Consider the following 16,062-nt stretch of genomic DNA (forward strand, 5'->3'; position numbering starts at 1 on the left):
AGTATTTATCTATTGAGGTGCCTTGTACAAGGTTTTACATAGTCTAACAGTGATTCCAGAGCGCTACGCCTAGAGAGACACCCAAGGAGTGAGGTTTGAGTCCTGTTGACTGTCAGGAAGATCCTTTCTGAGTTTCTGCAGATGTTACCTTGGGACCATTCTTCAGTCCAATGATGATCTAAACGGTTCTGTTTTTGAGATCTTTATTGAAACATAGGCAGTTCTGTTCTACTTTAAAGTGTGGGTCAAAAGAGCTCCACAGTTTTTACCAGTGATTGATTGCCGGTGTTGTTGCCTTTTCAAAGATCATTGCTGGATTTAACCACAAAGGGGCTGACTGGAGATTCTGTGGCGAGGAGCTGTGTGGCGCCTCCTTTCCAGGTACCCAGGCTTTTGGTCCAGTGGGCCTTGTCTAAAAATGCTTAGAACTAGAAATAATAGCCTTAGCTCCTCTGTGAGCCAGTTATGGTCATGTTTCCGTAGGTTTAAACAGCGGCAGCCTGATTTTGACTTCTCTTCTGTCAGTTTATAATCTTTACAGGGAGAGACATGTAAATAACTTTTCAATAATCTGAGCATGCAGTTTGAATACCTGCAAGACCCTCTGTTTGATTGGCAGTATGCAGTCTTTCCAGAATTCTCCAAAACATTCGCAGTTGCATGTTGTCGCCTGTGGCAAAGGTGCTGATTTGTGGTATGAAGTAGAGGGTTGTGTTGAAGGTTATTCTCAAGTTTAAGATTTTGAGGGAAGCAGCCAGACCAATTCCAAGTTAGGGGTTGGGCTGAATAGGAGCTTAAGTTGAGTCTCCATCCAGTTAGATCTGTGTATGCAAATGCAGCTTTCTTGCATCCAGTCATGGCTTCGGTCTATTCACCAGGTGGAGTATGCCCGCCCCATGCATACAGTTCTCTAGTTAAATACGGATTTCAGTGTGTTACTGGTACACTGTTGGAAGGGATCTGCCTGTTTCTCCCTCTCAATATATATATATATATATAATGTGTGTGTGGTATATATAGAACACAGTGTAGTAATGTGTAGTTATGCGTGAGTCCGAGTTTCCATAGGAGGGGCATTTTTTGGCTATGCTAATAAATTTGACGTGGTTTGATGAATCTTGACAACACTCCCCCCCCCCCCCCTTGACGCCCCCCCCCCCCCCCAAAAATTTTTTTTTTATCCACCTCAGCTCCTTACTGGAAATTTTGTGGTGATCTGCCAAGCTGGGGTTGATAGAAAAAGGGATAGAGGGTCCCAACATACTTTTTCCCTTTTAATTTCCGATGGGAAAATAGAACAGCTCATTTTATGGTGGTCTACCAAGCTGGGGTTGAGAGAAAAAGGGATGGAGGGGGGGGTCCCAAAATACTTTTTCCCACTTAATTTCCAAAGGAAAAATTGGACAGCGATACAAAGAAAATGACTGTACAGAATTACACTAAATTTGGCAGAAAGCTAGATATTTACTTAGAAAGCCCACTTTTTGTTTTTCTGGCCGTTTTAGAGAAAGTGAGGTTTAAAAAATTGTAATATCTGTTGCAGCAGGAGACCCGCCGGAATAAAACAACAAAAAAGGCAGTCTGATTGGCTGGTGAGACCGAACAATGCAATTGGTGACCACAATATGAAGGAAAATGTAGCCGCCATTGCAAAACTCTGGGGTCAGTCCCAGAGTTATGGAATATAAAGTATATAGGAGGGCAGGATACAGATGCACTGACCCCTAACCCTTTTATGGAGGAGCCACAGAAGGACCCTCCCTAAGCACAAAATAAAAAAAATTATAAATATTTGTGTCATTGTGGAGCCAGCCAGGCTCTCTTTGTGATCCCGCAAGGCTCCTGAGAATGTGGGGTGTGGGTCAGTGGATTGTTGCCATCTCACAGAGGTTGGTCACTGCAGGGAGTGAGCCTGAGGCTAGGTCCTGCGGCTAACCCCACGCTGCCACATCCAAATAAGGGTAAGCCGCCTGCCTGGGATTGGCTCTTGATGCATTCCGCTACTCCCATGTTTATCTACTAAACCAATTTTTATTTCTGCAAAATGGTCTACAGTGGCGGCAAAGGGACATCTTTGGTGCTACATTGAAAAAAATGAAATTAAAACATTTACTGGCCCAAAGACTAAACCGGGGCCAGGAAGTGAGTGACTCTATCGCTTTTGTTACAGAAATTATCGAATGTTCATTTGAGACCTGACCAATTTCCAAATAGCTCTTGCATTGATTCTGGAAACAAAATCCTTTGATAAAGAAGCTCTCAAACAAACTTGTCATGTTCTGAGAGAACATTAAAAGGATACAAAACAAAAGATGAAAAACAGAGATACAAAAACCTATACATAAACAGAAAATAAAAACGTTTTGTCTGTCTTGGCTTCCTCTGGTGAATTATGCATCAGACATACTACTGTTGTGATGAAGAACACAGCCGTTGTGCTCTAATCATTCCGTTCTATACATTCAAAAGTGTATTCAAAACTTTACACCCTTTTAAGCTGTTTTGATTATTATTAAAGTGTTGTTCCTCGAACTAAACATTACATTGTTGTTGTGCGTGAATGTTTTTTTCATTGCCTCTTTACGAATGAACATTGTGCTTTTCTCCCGCTCCATGCATAACTTGCTGTGCATTCGCTCACTCTATTTACAGTTTCTTTTCTTTTTTCCTTTCCTGGAACTCATTTTGTTTCCTTTCTCTCATTTGTCTCCTCCATCCAGTATCTGCAGATGAAGTGGCCGCTACTTGATGTTCAAGCAGGGAGTCTACAAAGCCGACAAGCACTCAAGGACGCAAGGTCTCCCTCTCCGGCACACATTGTAGTAAGTACATCTCTGAAAGAAATGCTGTTTCCTGTTTGATGGCCAAGGGCTCGTCATCACTGCCTACCATGTCACCTTTTGCGCGTCAATTCATTTGTCATGGATTTTGCTGCTGTGCTATGCTACCTAATAGTTGAATTAACAGTAATCTGTCCTGATTGGTCAGTAAGAGCATTTGCTGCTGCATTGGATAGCCATATGATGCTCAACCATCAGTAGGTTTAATTCTGCTTATGTGTTTGTGCGTATTTCAGTCTTTGTTGGAACACCAGCAACATCATCATATCTTTTCTCCAACCATGGCTTTGTGAACTTAAAAGTTGGGATGACCCCTTTGCCTAACAACGACCTGGCAAGGACAAATCTTAAGCCACAATAACCAAAAATGATCTGCCCGCTCACAATACTCAATTAAAACTGTATACACATTTTCACTGCATAATTATAATTAGCACTTATATATGTGGACCTACCCCAAAAAAATGTACAATCCCATGGGAATCCTGTTCCTAATTTACTTGCTCCAATATTTGCTTAGAAGAAAATGTCAAAGGAAGCTTTTCATGCTTAAAGAGTGCCTATGCTGCTGGCGACACAGATGAGATCCAAATATCGGAGCACCAAGAAAGGCTAGGTGCAGCCAGAATACTTTGCAGGACTTTGCCAATGCCTGAAATCGAAAAAATGGACTAACCATTGGTGGTCAAACTGTAAAAAGGGACAAGATATCGATCTGAAAACTAAATTTGCTAAGTCCGAGCAGTGGCCCGTTATTGTTCAGAATGCTTTGGGGGCCATTGTATGTGGTAGAAGAGATTCTCTTACTGGAGAAGCCACACTTGGTACTGTTGAACTTTTGAGATTCATGAATATGAGATCTTTGGTTGTTAAAAAATACTATGTTTGTCTATAAATAGACCAGAATTGATGCAAGTATATACTGGAAGGAAGGGTCTTTCATCTTGTAATTTAAAAAAGAGATGTCTTGCCTGCAAAAAGGGTACACTGCCCTCCATATGTAGGTAAATAGACCACACAACCTCAAGTCTCGAACAGTAGCAGACAACTGCAAGCTCTCACAACAAACCTGCAGGCACTCACAACCGTAATACACAATGTAGCCAATGTAGGTAAGGCTGTATTCGGCAGAGTCTCTAATCATTGTGTTCATTATTACGGGAATTTGTTAGAATGCTACCCGGATTAAGAGGGGGCTTTTGTACTCAAAGTGCACTTGCAGCTTCCAAGGCCAAAAGGAGACACACTCTTTTCAAAAGTTGCCTTTAAATAGTAAGATTTTTAATCCGTTTTTTAAACCATGGGCTAGATTTGGTTGGCAAGGCACACGAACGCCAGAGCATAGTGTCAGACACTGACTTTTTGACCTACATAAGAAACTTTGCTGGTGCTCTATTTGTATTTCACTGTTGTCTTAATGGCAAGCTACAGAATGAATATTCAGACCGTATTTTACTCACACGGACTACAGAATGACATGTTTTCGAGGTAAAACAATACTTTTTTTGGTAAATCAACATCTGTTTGTAGTATAATAGGCGAGAATGGACAAGCTGCTTGTGCTTACCTAGATGTGCATTTTTTTTTAAAGTGCGGAAACTGAATTTGAGTCTTCTAAGGTAACAACTCTTGCCCTTTTTGTGACCTCTCAAAAATGCATCATTGTCTCTGAACAAGATGGACCATAATCCGGGGAGGCTAGTTTGTTGACGTAGAAAAGGTTGCAAATACAAAATACAGTGGAAAGAAGGATTTACTGTCTACCGTTAATGCTTCTCTAATAATACAGGATTTGTATAATGGCAGTGTGTGCCATGGTCTATAATTCCTTTGCCTGCGTAAATTGCATGTTATGCGTTTTGTCTAACCAGGGGAGACTACTTTAAGGTATGCATACTAAAGTACTTGGGGCATGCTTAAGATATTTCATTTGAATTTAGTGAACACGGTAGAACTAGGTGTACGTTAAATCTGGTCACCTTTATTTAGTAGACACTGTAGGACTCCATTGACTACATCAGCAGGCATTGGTGCAGTCCATGAATACAATTACCAAGCGAGTATTAGGATGCATGAACCAGTGTATACCCCTTTCAAAAGTGAGCATCCAAAGAGTCCATGTAAGGCACAGTCGGTTTGCATCGACACAGGGCATAGACCTTACGTTTCCATTCATAATGTGCATATACTTTATGGGTCGCATGTCTATGTCCATAGATTTGAATATAGTTTACTTCCTCTAATCGTACTGCGTGCAACTTTAAGTTATCAAGTGGACTGAGTAGGCGAAAGTGTTCCCATTGTAGGTGATCCATGTTTCTCTTCTAAAGGTGCAAACAAGATGGACCGTTTACTGCCATTTAGTGTCTGCGCACAGCAGACAGTGTAACCTCCTCTGTCTATAGAGTTCATAGAGGGCGCAGTCTCAATGTGTCTGCTGTTGCAATTGATTTGGCTAATGTTGTATGAAAGCAAGCATTATTCATCACATCCATGCTTGTTTTCCAGGTTTAAAAATGATGCCTGCAGTTAATTCTCCTATGATCTTTGTTTGTCAGTGGCTGCTTTTTTGAAGGGTAATGCATTCTGAAGGTCATTGTCTACTGTGGATTCCATGATTGTGAGGGTGTTCACAAGTTTTGGTATGCCCTTTGTCAGTTTTCTCAGATGCTCGGTGAGCGGATTTTTTTGACCCAGTAAAAAAAAAAATCACAGCCCGTTCTGCAAGTTCTGTGTGAGGCTGGTAGTCCATATCTGCAAAAAAAATTGCCCATTGTGTCAGAAAGCCTTCTCCTGTGAATCTAAGTGTGTCACAACTCTATGACTTGCAAACAACATTAAGTAAACTTTCCTGAAGTGCCTGTTTTGTTGTTATGGATTTAAATAACGTGAAAAGGTTTGTGTAATGCTGATAAGTTCCACGCTGGCCAAGACCGACCATGACGTGCTGAGAATGAAGTTTCAATCTCATTGTGTACCTACACTGTGTGATACCTAGAAGCACCCAGAAATCTGTCACAAACAATCGTTGTTAGGTCTTACAAATTTAGTTGTGTGTTGATGAAAGACTTTGTGATGGAGACTTCTGGCTGCAGATTCCTCACTTTTTGACCTCCACTGTTTCTTTTTTCTGCACCTACATACACGGATCTGGTATCTCATAGATGTTTATCTTGGGGTTTTTTTCTTCTAAATTTCTGCTGTGTGCAAGGGATGTCACCGCCTAAAACAGCAGGTTTCAAGCCCAGTAGGGACTGTCTCAAACAGATTACTGTGACTGATCCCAATCAGGTGTCCCTGTGGTGCATGTGGCGAAGCCATGGCTTCACGGTCTATGGAGACTCCTCGTCGGTGAACCCAAAGATCATCCGGGGAAATCGAGGTGAAGCTCTACATTGCCAAGCATCAGAAGACTTCACGGCGGGACTATTCCAAGTCCCGCTCCGCATCCAAAGCTCGTTCTCAGTCCCGTTCCTGTTTCTGAGGTCGTTGAAGCTGCTCCAGAGGTCAATATTCATCACATTCCAAGTCCTCAGGTAAGTGTCGAAAACACCAGAAGTCAAAGGGGAATTCTGCTCCCTTGTGCCTCTCGCATTTGACTGAACAGGTGCTGGGGTCGACCCAAACTTTTTGATCCCGCTCCCAAAGTTAGCTGACTTTGGAGCAGATTCCGCAGCTGATCCCGGTGCAACTTGACTTTCTGGGGCTTTCAGCCATGCTGCGCCAGATGAGTTCCGCACAGCCATGCTACAGCTCTTTGAATCCCTAATGACTCCTTTTGCTGCACCTTTGGGCCCCAAGGAGCCAAGAGGCCCTCAATCTTAAATAGCACTGAAGTCTCTTCCACAGATGGGGAGAACCGTGGCTCAATCTGTTCACTACTGCCAAGAATGTGCACTGTTAGCACTTCTACGCATTGGAGTTCCCTAGGTGCCTCTTGCTCTGAGACGCATTCTGCCTCAAATGGAATTCTGACTCCTGTATGCCTTTCTGCCTATTCCACTCCTGCCCTGTGTTCTCAAGAGGATCAGGACCAATTGAACCCAAGTCATTATTGTGGCTCCAGATTGGGCACAGACAGTGAGGTATCCAGAACTCCTGGACTTGAGCATTTGTCCTTCAATCATGCTGCCATTCTGGTAGGACCTGCTGTTGCAGCAACCAGGCAGGGTTCTTCACCATAGCTTTCACGACTTCTACCTTCATGCTTGGAAATAGAGTGGCGACAACTGGACATCTTCTACCTTCCTCCAGATGTGGTTGATGTTATCTTGGCAGCCAGGCATCCCTCAACAAAAACTGTTCATGTCTTTTGTTGGGACACATTTGTGGTTTAGAGCAGCACATTCCAGACTGATCCCCTCCAGGGCTAGTAATCTGACATTCTCCTATTTGTCCTGTTATCTTTTTTCCCGGCAAGGCTCTGCTTTGGGTACAGTATGGGTTATGTTTCGGCCTTCGTAAGGTTGTCAGATCAGCCCTCGTTGTTTAAGTCACCGGTGGTGGTGCAGTTTTTTTTTTAAGAGTCACAACACATTTTCCCCCGTTATCCTTTTCTCAAGCCCCAGCGGGACCTTAATCTAGTCCTGACTTATCTGGTGTGCACTCTTTTCGAGCAGCTTCACAGCTGTCCCTTACAGCTCCCTACTATCCAGAAGGTTCCTCATTGCAAACACCTTGGCACGGTGAATGAGGGAGCTCCAGGCGGTTTGTGTCATTCTACCATAGACTTTCTTCTTCCCACATAAACTGGTTCTGTGAATAAAGCCATCTTTCCTGTTGAAAGTTGTGATTCTGTTCCACAGACCATCACCCTGCCGACGTTCTGTGCTCCACCATACCCCTCATAAGAGGAGAGACTCCATCACTTGGTCCCCAAGAGAGCTCGGAGCTTTTACAAATATTGCACCAAAGACCACAGGGTGGACAAACAGCTATTTGTGGGACTCTCTGGAGTGAACCAAAGTAAGGCCGTGCAGAAGAGAACCATCTCACCCTGGACAATGCTCGACACTAATATCTAGTACGACGTGGCCAAAAAGCAGCCTCCAGAAAAGCTGCATGCTTACTCTACCAGGCCCACAGCACCTACCACTGAGTTGGCATGCAAAATTCCCTGTCCTGTATGTTTGCCAGGGGGGTACTTGGGCGTACCTTCATACATTCCTAAAGCATTATTGCCTGGACAGAAGGGGTCACCAGAAGGGGCATTTTGCCTGTTCGGTCCTTTCTGGTCTGAGTCCAGTCAAAGACTCCCCTCCGAATAGCTATTGCTTTGGTAACTATTCAAAAGGTGGGAAATGTGAGGTTAAAAGTCTCTAACAAAAAAACAGGCTACTTACCTTCACTATATGCTCTTTCCGGTAGAGACTCTAGCTACAGATTCCTCACCGACCCTCCCACCCTCTCCATTCTGTGCTTTAACAATATCAATTAATAAGATCCCAAGTCTAGGATTCTGCACACGGTGTACCAATTTGCTTTTGGGGGTCTGTGTCTGGATGTGTGCACAGTGTCAAAAGCAACTGATGTTAGTGCTCTAGACTTGTGCCTATGTAGGCCCTTCAAGTCATTTCCGCAGATGAACAGCGTCAGTTTGAAGCCGCAAGGTGCCACCTTCAGGCGCTCAGAGATATTAATGAAAAGTTTCTGGTTCCAGTTTGATGTCTGGGGAATATTCAAAAGGTGAAGAATACGCAGCTAGATAGTTTCTGCCAGAAAGATCGTTACCAAAGGTAATTAACTTCTCAGCAGAGTTCTGTTGCTCTTCTTCCCAACCCTCACCATCCATTCCTGTTTTATTTTTGGATGACCTTGCAGGTTTAATTTTCTGCCCAGCCGTTCCTTACTAGAGAATGTGATTTGCACAATTGAAATTTTTTGTTTTACCACTCCAAGATGGGTGCCTGCCATCTTGTAACAATAAATTAAACGTAAAATTGAAAAAAAGGTGCATGCTTTCTGACATGTGCATATACATTAGGCTTGGCTGGCCATAAAGTAAGAAAAGTGATGCTGTGCTGTCATGGTGTTTTACATGCTTGGTGTGGCAGTTGCAGGCGTGCTGTTTGCGCTAGAACTGCTGTTTTGGGAGGCTTTTTTTCTTTCCTTTGGCCAAAATTGTTCAGCATCAGCAGCAAGTATTTTCAAGGTCAAAACTTTGGGAAAGGCATGGGCAGTTGGCTTCTCCAATGCTTGTCCTGTGTGTCTCCAGAGCTTTCCATTTTAATGCGGCAGAGTCTGCCTTCGTGCATTGTGGTGATGAAGGGCCCTTCTTACGATTGGTTGGTGTTGAAGACGGCTTATTGTAGTTGGTGAGGTAAGCTAGTGTTAACACACCCACAATGGGTCTGTGATTCAATCATTGTAGGTTTGAGACTAGGCCTAGGGTTTGGATATCTATTACAAGTAGGGACTAGGGATTCCTATGTTATTGGTTGTTGGGAGTAGGGTGGGCCTAGGGCTAGGGTTAGACCTTTAATTGGAAGTAGATATTAGGGCTTCTGGTGTGATTGGTTGCTGGATTAGGTGTGGGACTTAGAGTAGGGTTAGGCTTTCTATTGGGAGTTGGGGCTAGGGCTACCTGTGCCATTGGTTGCATGGATTTGTTTTGGGACTACTGGTAGGGCTAGGGTCTTTATTGGACGTAGAGATCAGGGTTTTTGAACTGCTTCGGTGCTTGGACCAGGGCTAAATTTGGGTGTAAGGTCCTGGTCTCCTATTGGTTCTAGATTTTAGGGCTAGTGTTGTGATTGGATAGTGTTAGGGCTAGGGTTCCCATTGGCTGAAGGGGTCACCTGATTACTAGGGCTATAAAAAAGGCCAGGGTTAGGGCGTCTCAGCCCGGGCATCGAGGCTAAGGGCAGAGAGGACAATGGCAGTTGCCTGTTTAAGCCTGTTCGAGACTGGCCAGGTCCAGAAATGCCGCCCATTTTCCCATTGAGCAATACCCAGCCCACGCCATCCACATCAACAAAACTTAAGGTACTTGTGGTTCTATATATTTATCACTTTCTTCTCATTTAGCATTTCCAATGCACTACCCTATTTCTCAGCCTACACATCTATCAATATATCCTCTAGATCCACTCTCCTTTATCCCAAACCCCATGCCACTACTATGATCCCCAAAATAACCCTTTCTTGACTCTCTCCTACTCTACCCCTCCTTGTATCATCTGACACCTTGTTCTACTATACCTATCCCCCAAAACAAACCTTTCTAAACTCTTCCCTCTGACTCCTCCCCTCCAAAACTCCCTTTTAACTCATCCAAAAGCCTCCTACTCCTGCTAAGACCTAAAAAAAAAAAAATCCTTCACTCTTTTATCCCTCCACTATCCTTTTGAATCAAAATTAACAGACTACCATGTTCACTACTCAAATTCCATATTCAACTGTACTAATTCACCACTAATCCTTTATGGGTTCCGGAGTGGCGTGCTTCAACAGCCCATCAGGGGTAACAAGTGCTATATGAATGCAAACCTTTGTTGTTATTGTTATTGTTAATGGGATTTTATAACGCGCCTAATCACCTGCAGGCCTCTAAGTGCCAGGAAAGATGGTAGTAAACAATAACTTAGCGAGATGGAAGCTGGATTATACTGTGCTCATGCTTTTGCTGAACAGGAATGTTTTTAGGCTTCTTCCCCTTTTATCCTTCCGCTATCCTTCTCACTCCAAATAACTGACTAATATCCACCACTGAGATTACTTTCATATTTCACCATACTAATTCACCACTAATCCTTTATGGACTTCCAGAGTAGCGTGCTTCAACACCCCATCAGGGGTAACAAGCGCTATATAAATACAAACCTTTTTTCCTCCTCTATCCTTCTGCTATCATTCCAAATCCAAATAACTGACTAACCTATCCACCACTTAAAATGTACTTGCATGTTTCACTATACTAATTCAACACCAATCCTCTATGGGTCCCGGAGTAGCGTGCTACTCGCCGAAAAAGCGCTTCGACGCCTCGTCAGGGGTAGTAAGCGTTATATAAATGCAATCACAATACAAGATCTGTGCTTATGTACACATCACAAATTCACACCACAGTAGGGAAACCCAGCCTTTTTTTCCTTTTTGAAATTTTGGAATTAAGAGCGCCTTAACATTTATCATCACAAAGCTTATATATCAAAGTGACCATTAGTGGTAGCATAGTAACAATTAAAAGCAGGAAGCAGTCTTCTATTTCTTAGTTTTTCTCTTTTAAATTAATAACATTGTAATAGCAGATCTCTTAACCAGAGCAACAACGTATCTTGTGGGATATTTGGAATTTATTTCATAAGCATTGTCATGTGATGGGAATGTTTTCTTAGTTAGCTGGTTTTACGTTTTTTCTTGTGGTTGCATGTACAAACGCACTGAGATTCATAAAAACATTTGTTTGTAAATACATTGGACTGTAAATAGGATTTCAGAAAGTGACTATATGTAAAGGCCAAGTGCACTTACTTGTCCTTCAGCTTTATAGGACTTTAAATATTACCCTCTACAAATTGGTGTTGAGTTCATTGGTCTTTGAAGGGGGTCTTAAGGGGATGGTTTAGATTTATACCTTTCAACTCTTAAGGTACAGCAATCGGTGTATCATCCGCATTAATGTACCGCACCATCCTCTTTGAGCCGCATAAACCCATACATTGAACGAAATAGGGGCAGTTCTCAACTACCCAATGGGAAGGGGGCTCTGCAGACACAGGGCTGGGGTTTGAGTTTGCACCACACCCTGGGATGACTCACTTTTCCACTGAGGCCATATTGGAGAGCATGACTGAAGTCTGCCCCCAGTTAATACCCTTTTTTCACAATCCCATAAGGTTACACCACAGATGCACAAAATAAATGTACGTGCAACATTGGAGTTCTTAATCCATATGAAATCTAGGCTGCAGACCTGTATGGATTGGCGAGGTCTGATGAGATCTCGAATGCTATTTCCAGAGCTCCGATCAGGCACGAATCGAACCATCTTAATGCCATTCAAGGAAGCATAATTGGATTTTGGGTCTTTCTGAAGTCTGTGGCTGTGCCAGGGAGCACAGGGTTTCGTCGTCTTCTGCACATGCTGTAAAAATAGCCCTTCCTCTGCCTGCCTTGCGAAGCAGTTTTCTGGCTGAGAGCAGTGTTCCTCCTCCTGTGCTCTTTTGGCCAGCACTGTGCGCGGGAGGGTTGTCTCTTTGACCCTTAGCATTTAGCACGACTCTGCTCTGCACATGTCCTGCTTTTCAGGGAGGGTCGTCTGAACACAGAGAGAGGCAAGTGTTCATGTGGTCCAGGGCAGAACTGGTGATCAGCCCCTAGCAGAAATAAATTTAATACAAACGATCATGCGTGTACATTTTGCATTGAATTACCTTTTGGAGTCTGACTGTGTTTCCATATAGGTAAGCCATTCTGTGCCCCTCTGTTGATGCAACATTGTAGCCCCACGTCTATGTTTGTGGAATGTGAAGGTTTTTGATTTCCAAAATCCTGTCATTTTACCAAATTAAATAAGGAGGTGCATTGTTTTTCCAGAGTTCTGGTACTGTCCTGAGGGCAATAGAGAGGTGACTCGCCCTGCCCAGTGCAAGGTATGAAAAAACACAATAATACTCCCAGAGCTGCCACAAACACATATTTAGCATGTGTAAGTTGGGGCCTTGCAGTTGATAACCATGTAAAACGCCTTCGCTGAATAGTGAATGATCTGTGATATCCAGTGGATGGATCGCCTGCCCCCAGTCTGACATTGCATCTACATTCCCAGGTCAAGTGCTAAGCTCCCTCAGGGACAGAGGAGGTGTCCCAAGGGAATGCAAGCTGCTAGAGTCACAGGAGCAGAATTCAGTGGCTGCCTGTTGTGTGTTGTACCTCAAGTAACTGTGCTCTGTTTACGCAGTCTGCCATGTCTCGTATGTGTGGTGGGCCTTGAATCTGAATGGAGTGGTCTAATGCACTCTATGCCCTCCACTATAACAGATCCCAGTGCGTGGTCTAGTTTGTGGGCTGTAGAGCGTACTCTTGTTGTCCGTATACAAGGAGGGTTGGTAGGCTCAGGTAATCCTGGTCCTAGTTCTTTGCATCTATCACTTTTCGTGGTCATCTCTTTCCTTGTTAGTAGCCAGGCACATTTCTTAAGCTTACTAATGGCTGTTTTGATATTAGCTGCATGAGTATAGGACTATGCTCTCAAACAGTATCCTCAAATATACCTCTGTAGAATTCCACCCACACGCGCTGCGGAACTGAAATGCTTGGTGCCAAGCTCTCTTTCTCTATCCAAGTTTCCCACCCTCTTGGTGTGCCTCTCATCTGTCTCCCTCCTTGCACCACTCTCTCACACCGCTGCCCTAGGGTTCCTATTTGTCCTTTGCGCGTCTCCATTGTGATCCCTTACCTCTTGCATTGTCTTCTCCTTTCATCTATTTCTCTTGATCTCCCGCTCTGATTAAATCAACCTTATTTACCTCCTTCATCTTTCTGTCCCTCCTTGAATTCTCCACTCGATCTTCGTCTTCCTTGTCTCCTGCCCTGTCTCCCACTAATCTCACATGTTTCTAATTCCACCTACTTCACAGTCTGTGTCCCTCTTAATAGCCTTTCTCAGTGTCCTCCTAAGGTTATTTTAGGCCTCAGGAAAGGCAAACTTTTGGGCCCCCTTTTGGGCACTACTTTAAAGTTTATTACACATGTTCAGGCAATTCAAGCCAGCATGAAGCCCAACAATAGTGAATTCACTTTTCAGAATTGGCGTCCCAGAAACAGCTGATCTATGACTTGCCCGTTGTTCTGAATATTGTTAGGGTGACACTGGGTACAGGGAGATATTGAGAGGTAGATGTAGGCAATGAACGAAAAAGTGGTTGAGGGAAAGAAACAGCCAAAGTTGTCCCATGGGACCCCTTGGAAGGTGGGCCCCTGGGACAGTTCAACACTTTGCCCATGCCTTAACACATCTCTTTTCTTTATTCTTTCCCTCTTGATTCCCATCTTTCCCTGAATTTCTCTTGCTCTGTCCGGTCTCACTCTCACTCTCCCTCTGCCCCCACCCCCATCCACCATGCACATTCTCTATTATCTTCACTTGCCCACATAACTTGCTCACTTTACCTCTAATGTAGAGCAATACAGATGTACTTTATTCCTCGCAGTCTTCCTTTGAGTCTGTATTTTTTCTCTTCTAGCAAGAAGGCTCAGGCAAAATTGTGGGTTTGTCATTTGCACTACAAAAGCATTCTTTAAGATCCCTCTGTTTGTACTCGGCAAAAAACATGCTGTATCAAAACGGTAGTGTTTTGATGGAGAGTGTGTGTATATGTGTGTGTGTGTGTGTGTGTGTGTGTGTGTATATATATATATATATATATATATATATATATATATGTGTATGTTTTCAAACCGCAAAAGCTTCAAAAAGTCCTAAGACTTCTTCTGCAGGGGCCACTTTGAAGTAAATGTAAATTTTACCTTGGGGGTTCTCAATACTTCAGCACTTGCTCTCGGGTTTGTGCTCTGTAATGAACAAGTCTGTGGAGACTGAATGCAGGAATCATTTCACTATCCAAGGGAAAAGAGCTGTCGTGGTTTTACTGGTGGGGGAGTGGATGCGGGCAATGTTCTTGTCGGGGAGTGTTGTCAGTGGTGGGTGCAATATTGAAATTGTCCCAAGTTCCCAGTAGCTTCCATTTATGGAGCACAAACACTGCCACATTTTCAACTTCAGGAGAGGCAGCGAACCAATTCAGTCACGATGCCCACCGGGTGGGGGAGTGTAATATATATTGATATGTGTGTGTGTGTGTGTGTGTATATATATATTTACACAAACACACACATGCGCAGGATACCCATTAAAGAAGGCCACTGGAGGATAGATCGAACACCTTATGTTAATGGCTGCATGCTGACAACATTACAAGACAGGAACAAACTTCCAAGGAATAAAATGCAGCGCAAAGTCCCTTCTTCTGTGGCGTATAGTGATGACAGAAAGAACGCGCTCGTGCTAGTGCACAGTCCAATTTAAAACACCTGCCGCAGTGGGCGTGGCCGAAAACACTGCCCTCTGGATGTTGAAGTTTTACAAATATTTACCCAAGTGGGCGCGCTGTTCAATTTCAAAATTAAAACACAATAATTCACCCTAGTCGGTAGAAGTCGAACCTAGCAGTCATCTGTCCCACTTTGTTGCAGCCACTTGTGAACGAGCGGAACGCCACCCTGCATTGGCGCTACACTCTCCTCCTTCCATCACGCAGTCACACTGAGTTGGACTGCAATGACCGCAAACTGCTGTCACTGCCGTCCGGGAAAAAAAACAGACCGCCTGTGCCATGGCTCAAAACGGAGCCCGATAGTGACACGTTTCGAGGCCCCCTTAAAAAAACTGCCAGTGCTCAGACCCCTTAGACCCGGACCACTTAAAGCCCTGTATATATCTGTGTGTGTGTGTGTGCATAAAACATGTACATTAAAATATTTTTATATTTTCAGACAAGTATTTTCCATTGATTGATGTGAATTGTCACAAGTGAGTTTGTGCCTACTGGATACATTCTAAATCTTTTGAAAAGGGCAACAGTGACAGTCCAGAAATGAAGATGAGATATAATTATTTGATTTGAAAAGATTTCAGATTGAATGCAAGGACACTGATATCTATAAACTGTTCTGGACCTGTACAATCCGGGCCAACCCCAGTGTTCATCAGGGTTGGTGGGCCAAAAACTAGGCCCGGACACAAGATAAAAGTGGGCCCCATTAGTGAATCAGATAGCTAAGAAAGTGGCCCACGTACGCAATGATTCCAGTTTTGAACTTGTAAAGATATGTCCTATGAATATTTTGCAGGTGGTGGAGAAGGCATGCATTTGCGTTTGCTACTGTCATATCAGGGAAATAATCAGTCAAATCCGGCTCACCTGACCATAAAACGGGCGCACAAACACCCATAAACCGGCCCACACACTGGGCAATTGGGCAGCGCCTGATTGCTCTCTAGGCCCGTCCGACCCGGTGTCCATTCACAGCCAGCAAAGAGCGGCCTCCTTTAATTTAAACTCCGACTTGTTGATAAAAACATTTTGGAGGCTTTCCAACTGCAGCCTAGAACATGAACATCTTATAGGGGCGTAAATTAACCACGTGACGCGGAACGGACTTAGATGTGCTAGTCGGTTCATATATTTCCCTATCATTAATGTGCCCTCCATCGGTTCAT

General features: G+C 43.6%; 1 protein-coding gene across 42 annotated transcripts in view; it reads left to right on the plus strand.

Moving 5' to 3' along the window:
- The window catches only part of TCF7L2 (transcription factor 7 like 2), a 337,643-nt gene that overhangs the window by 166,375 nt on the left and 155,206 nt on the right, over window positions 1–16,062 (plus strand). For all 42 annotated transcript variants that reach the window (XR_015295976.1, XR_015295977.1, XM_086922837.1 and 39 more), the window contains one exon: window positions 2,721–2,822. Coding sequence is in view for 40 of the 42 variants with exons in the window: in XM_086922837.1 (XP_086778963.1) it covers window positions 2,721–2,822 (102 nt within the window). In the remaining 2 variants the exon portion in view is untranslated. The remainder of the gene's footprint in view (window positions 1–2,720; window positions 2,823–16,062) is intronic.

This window comes from Lissotriton vulgaris, chromosome 5 (assembly GCF_964263255.1).
Source record: "Lissotriton vulgaris chromosome 5, aLisVul1.2, whole genome shotgun sequence".
Classification (NCBI taxonomy): domain Eukaryota; kingdom Metazoa; phylum Chordata; class Amphibia; order Caudata; family Salamandridae; genus Lissotriton; species Lissotriton vulgaris.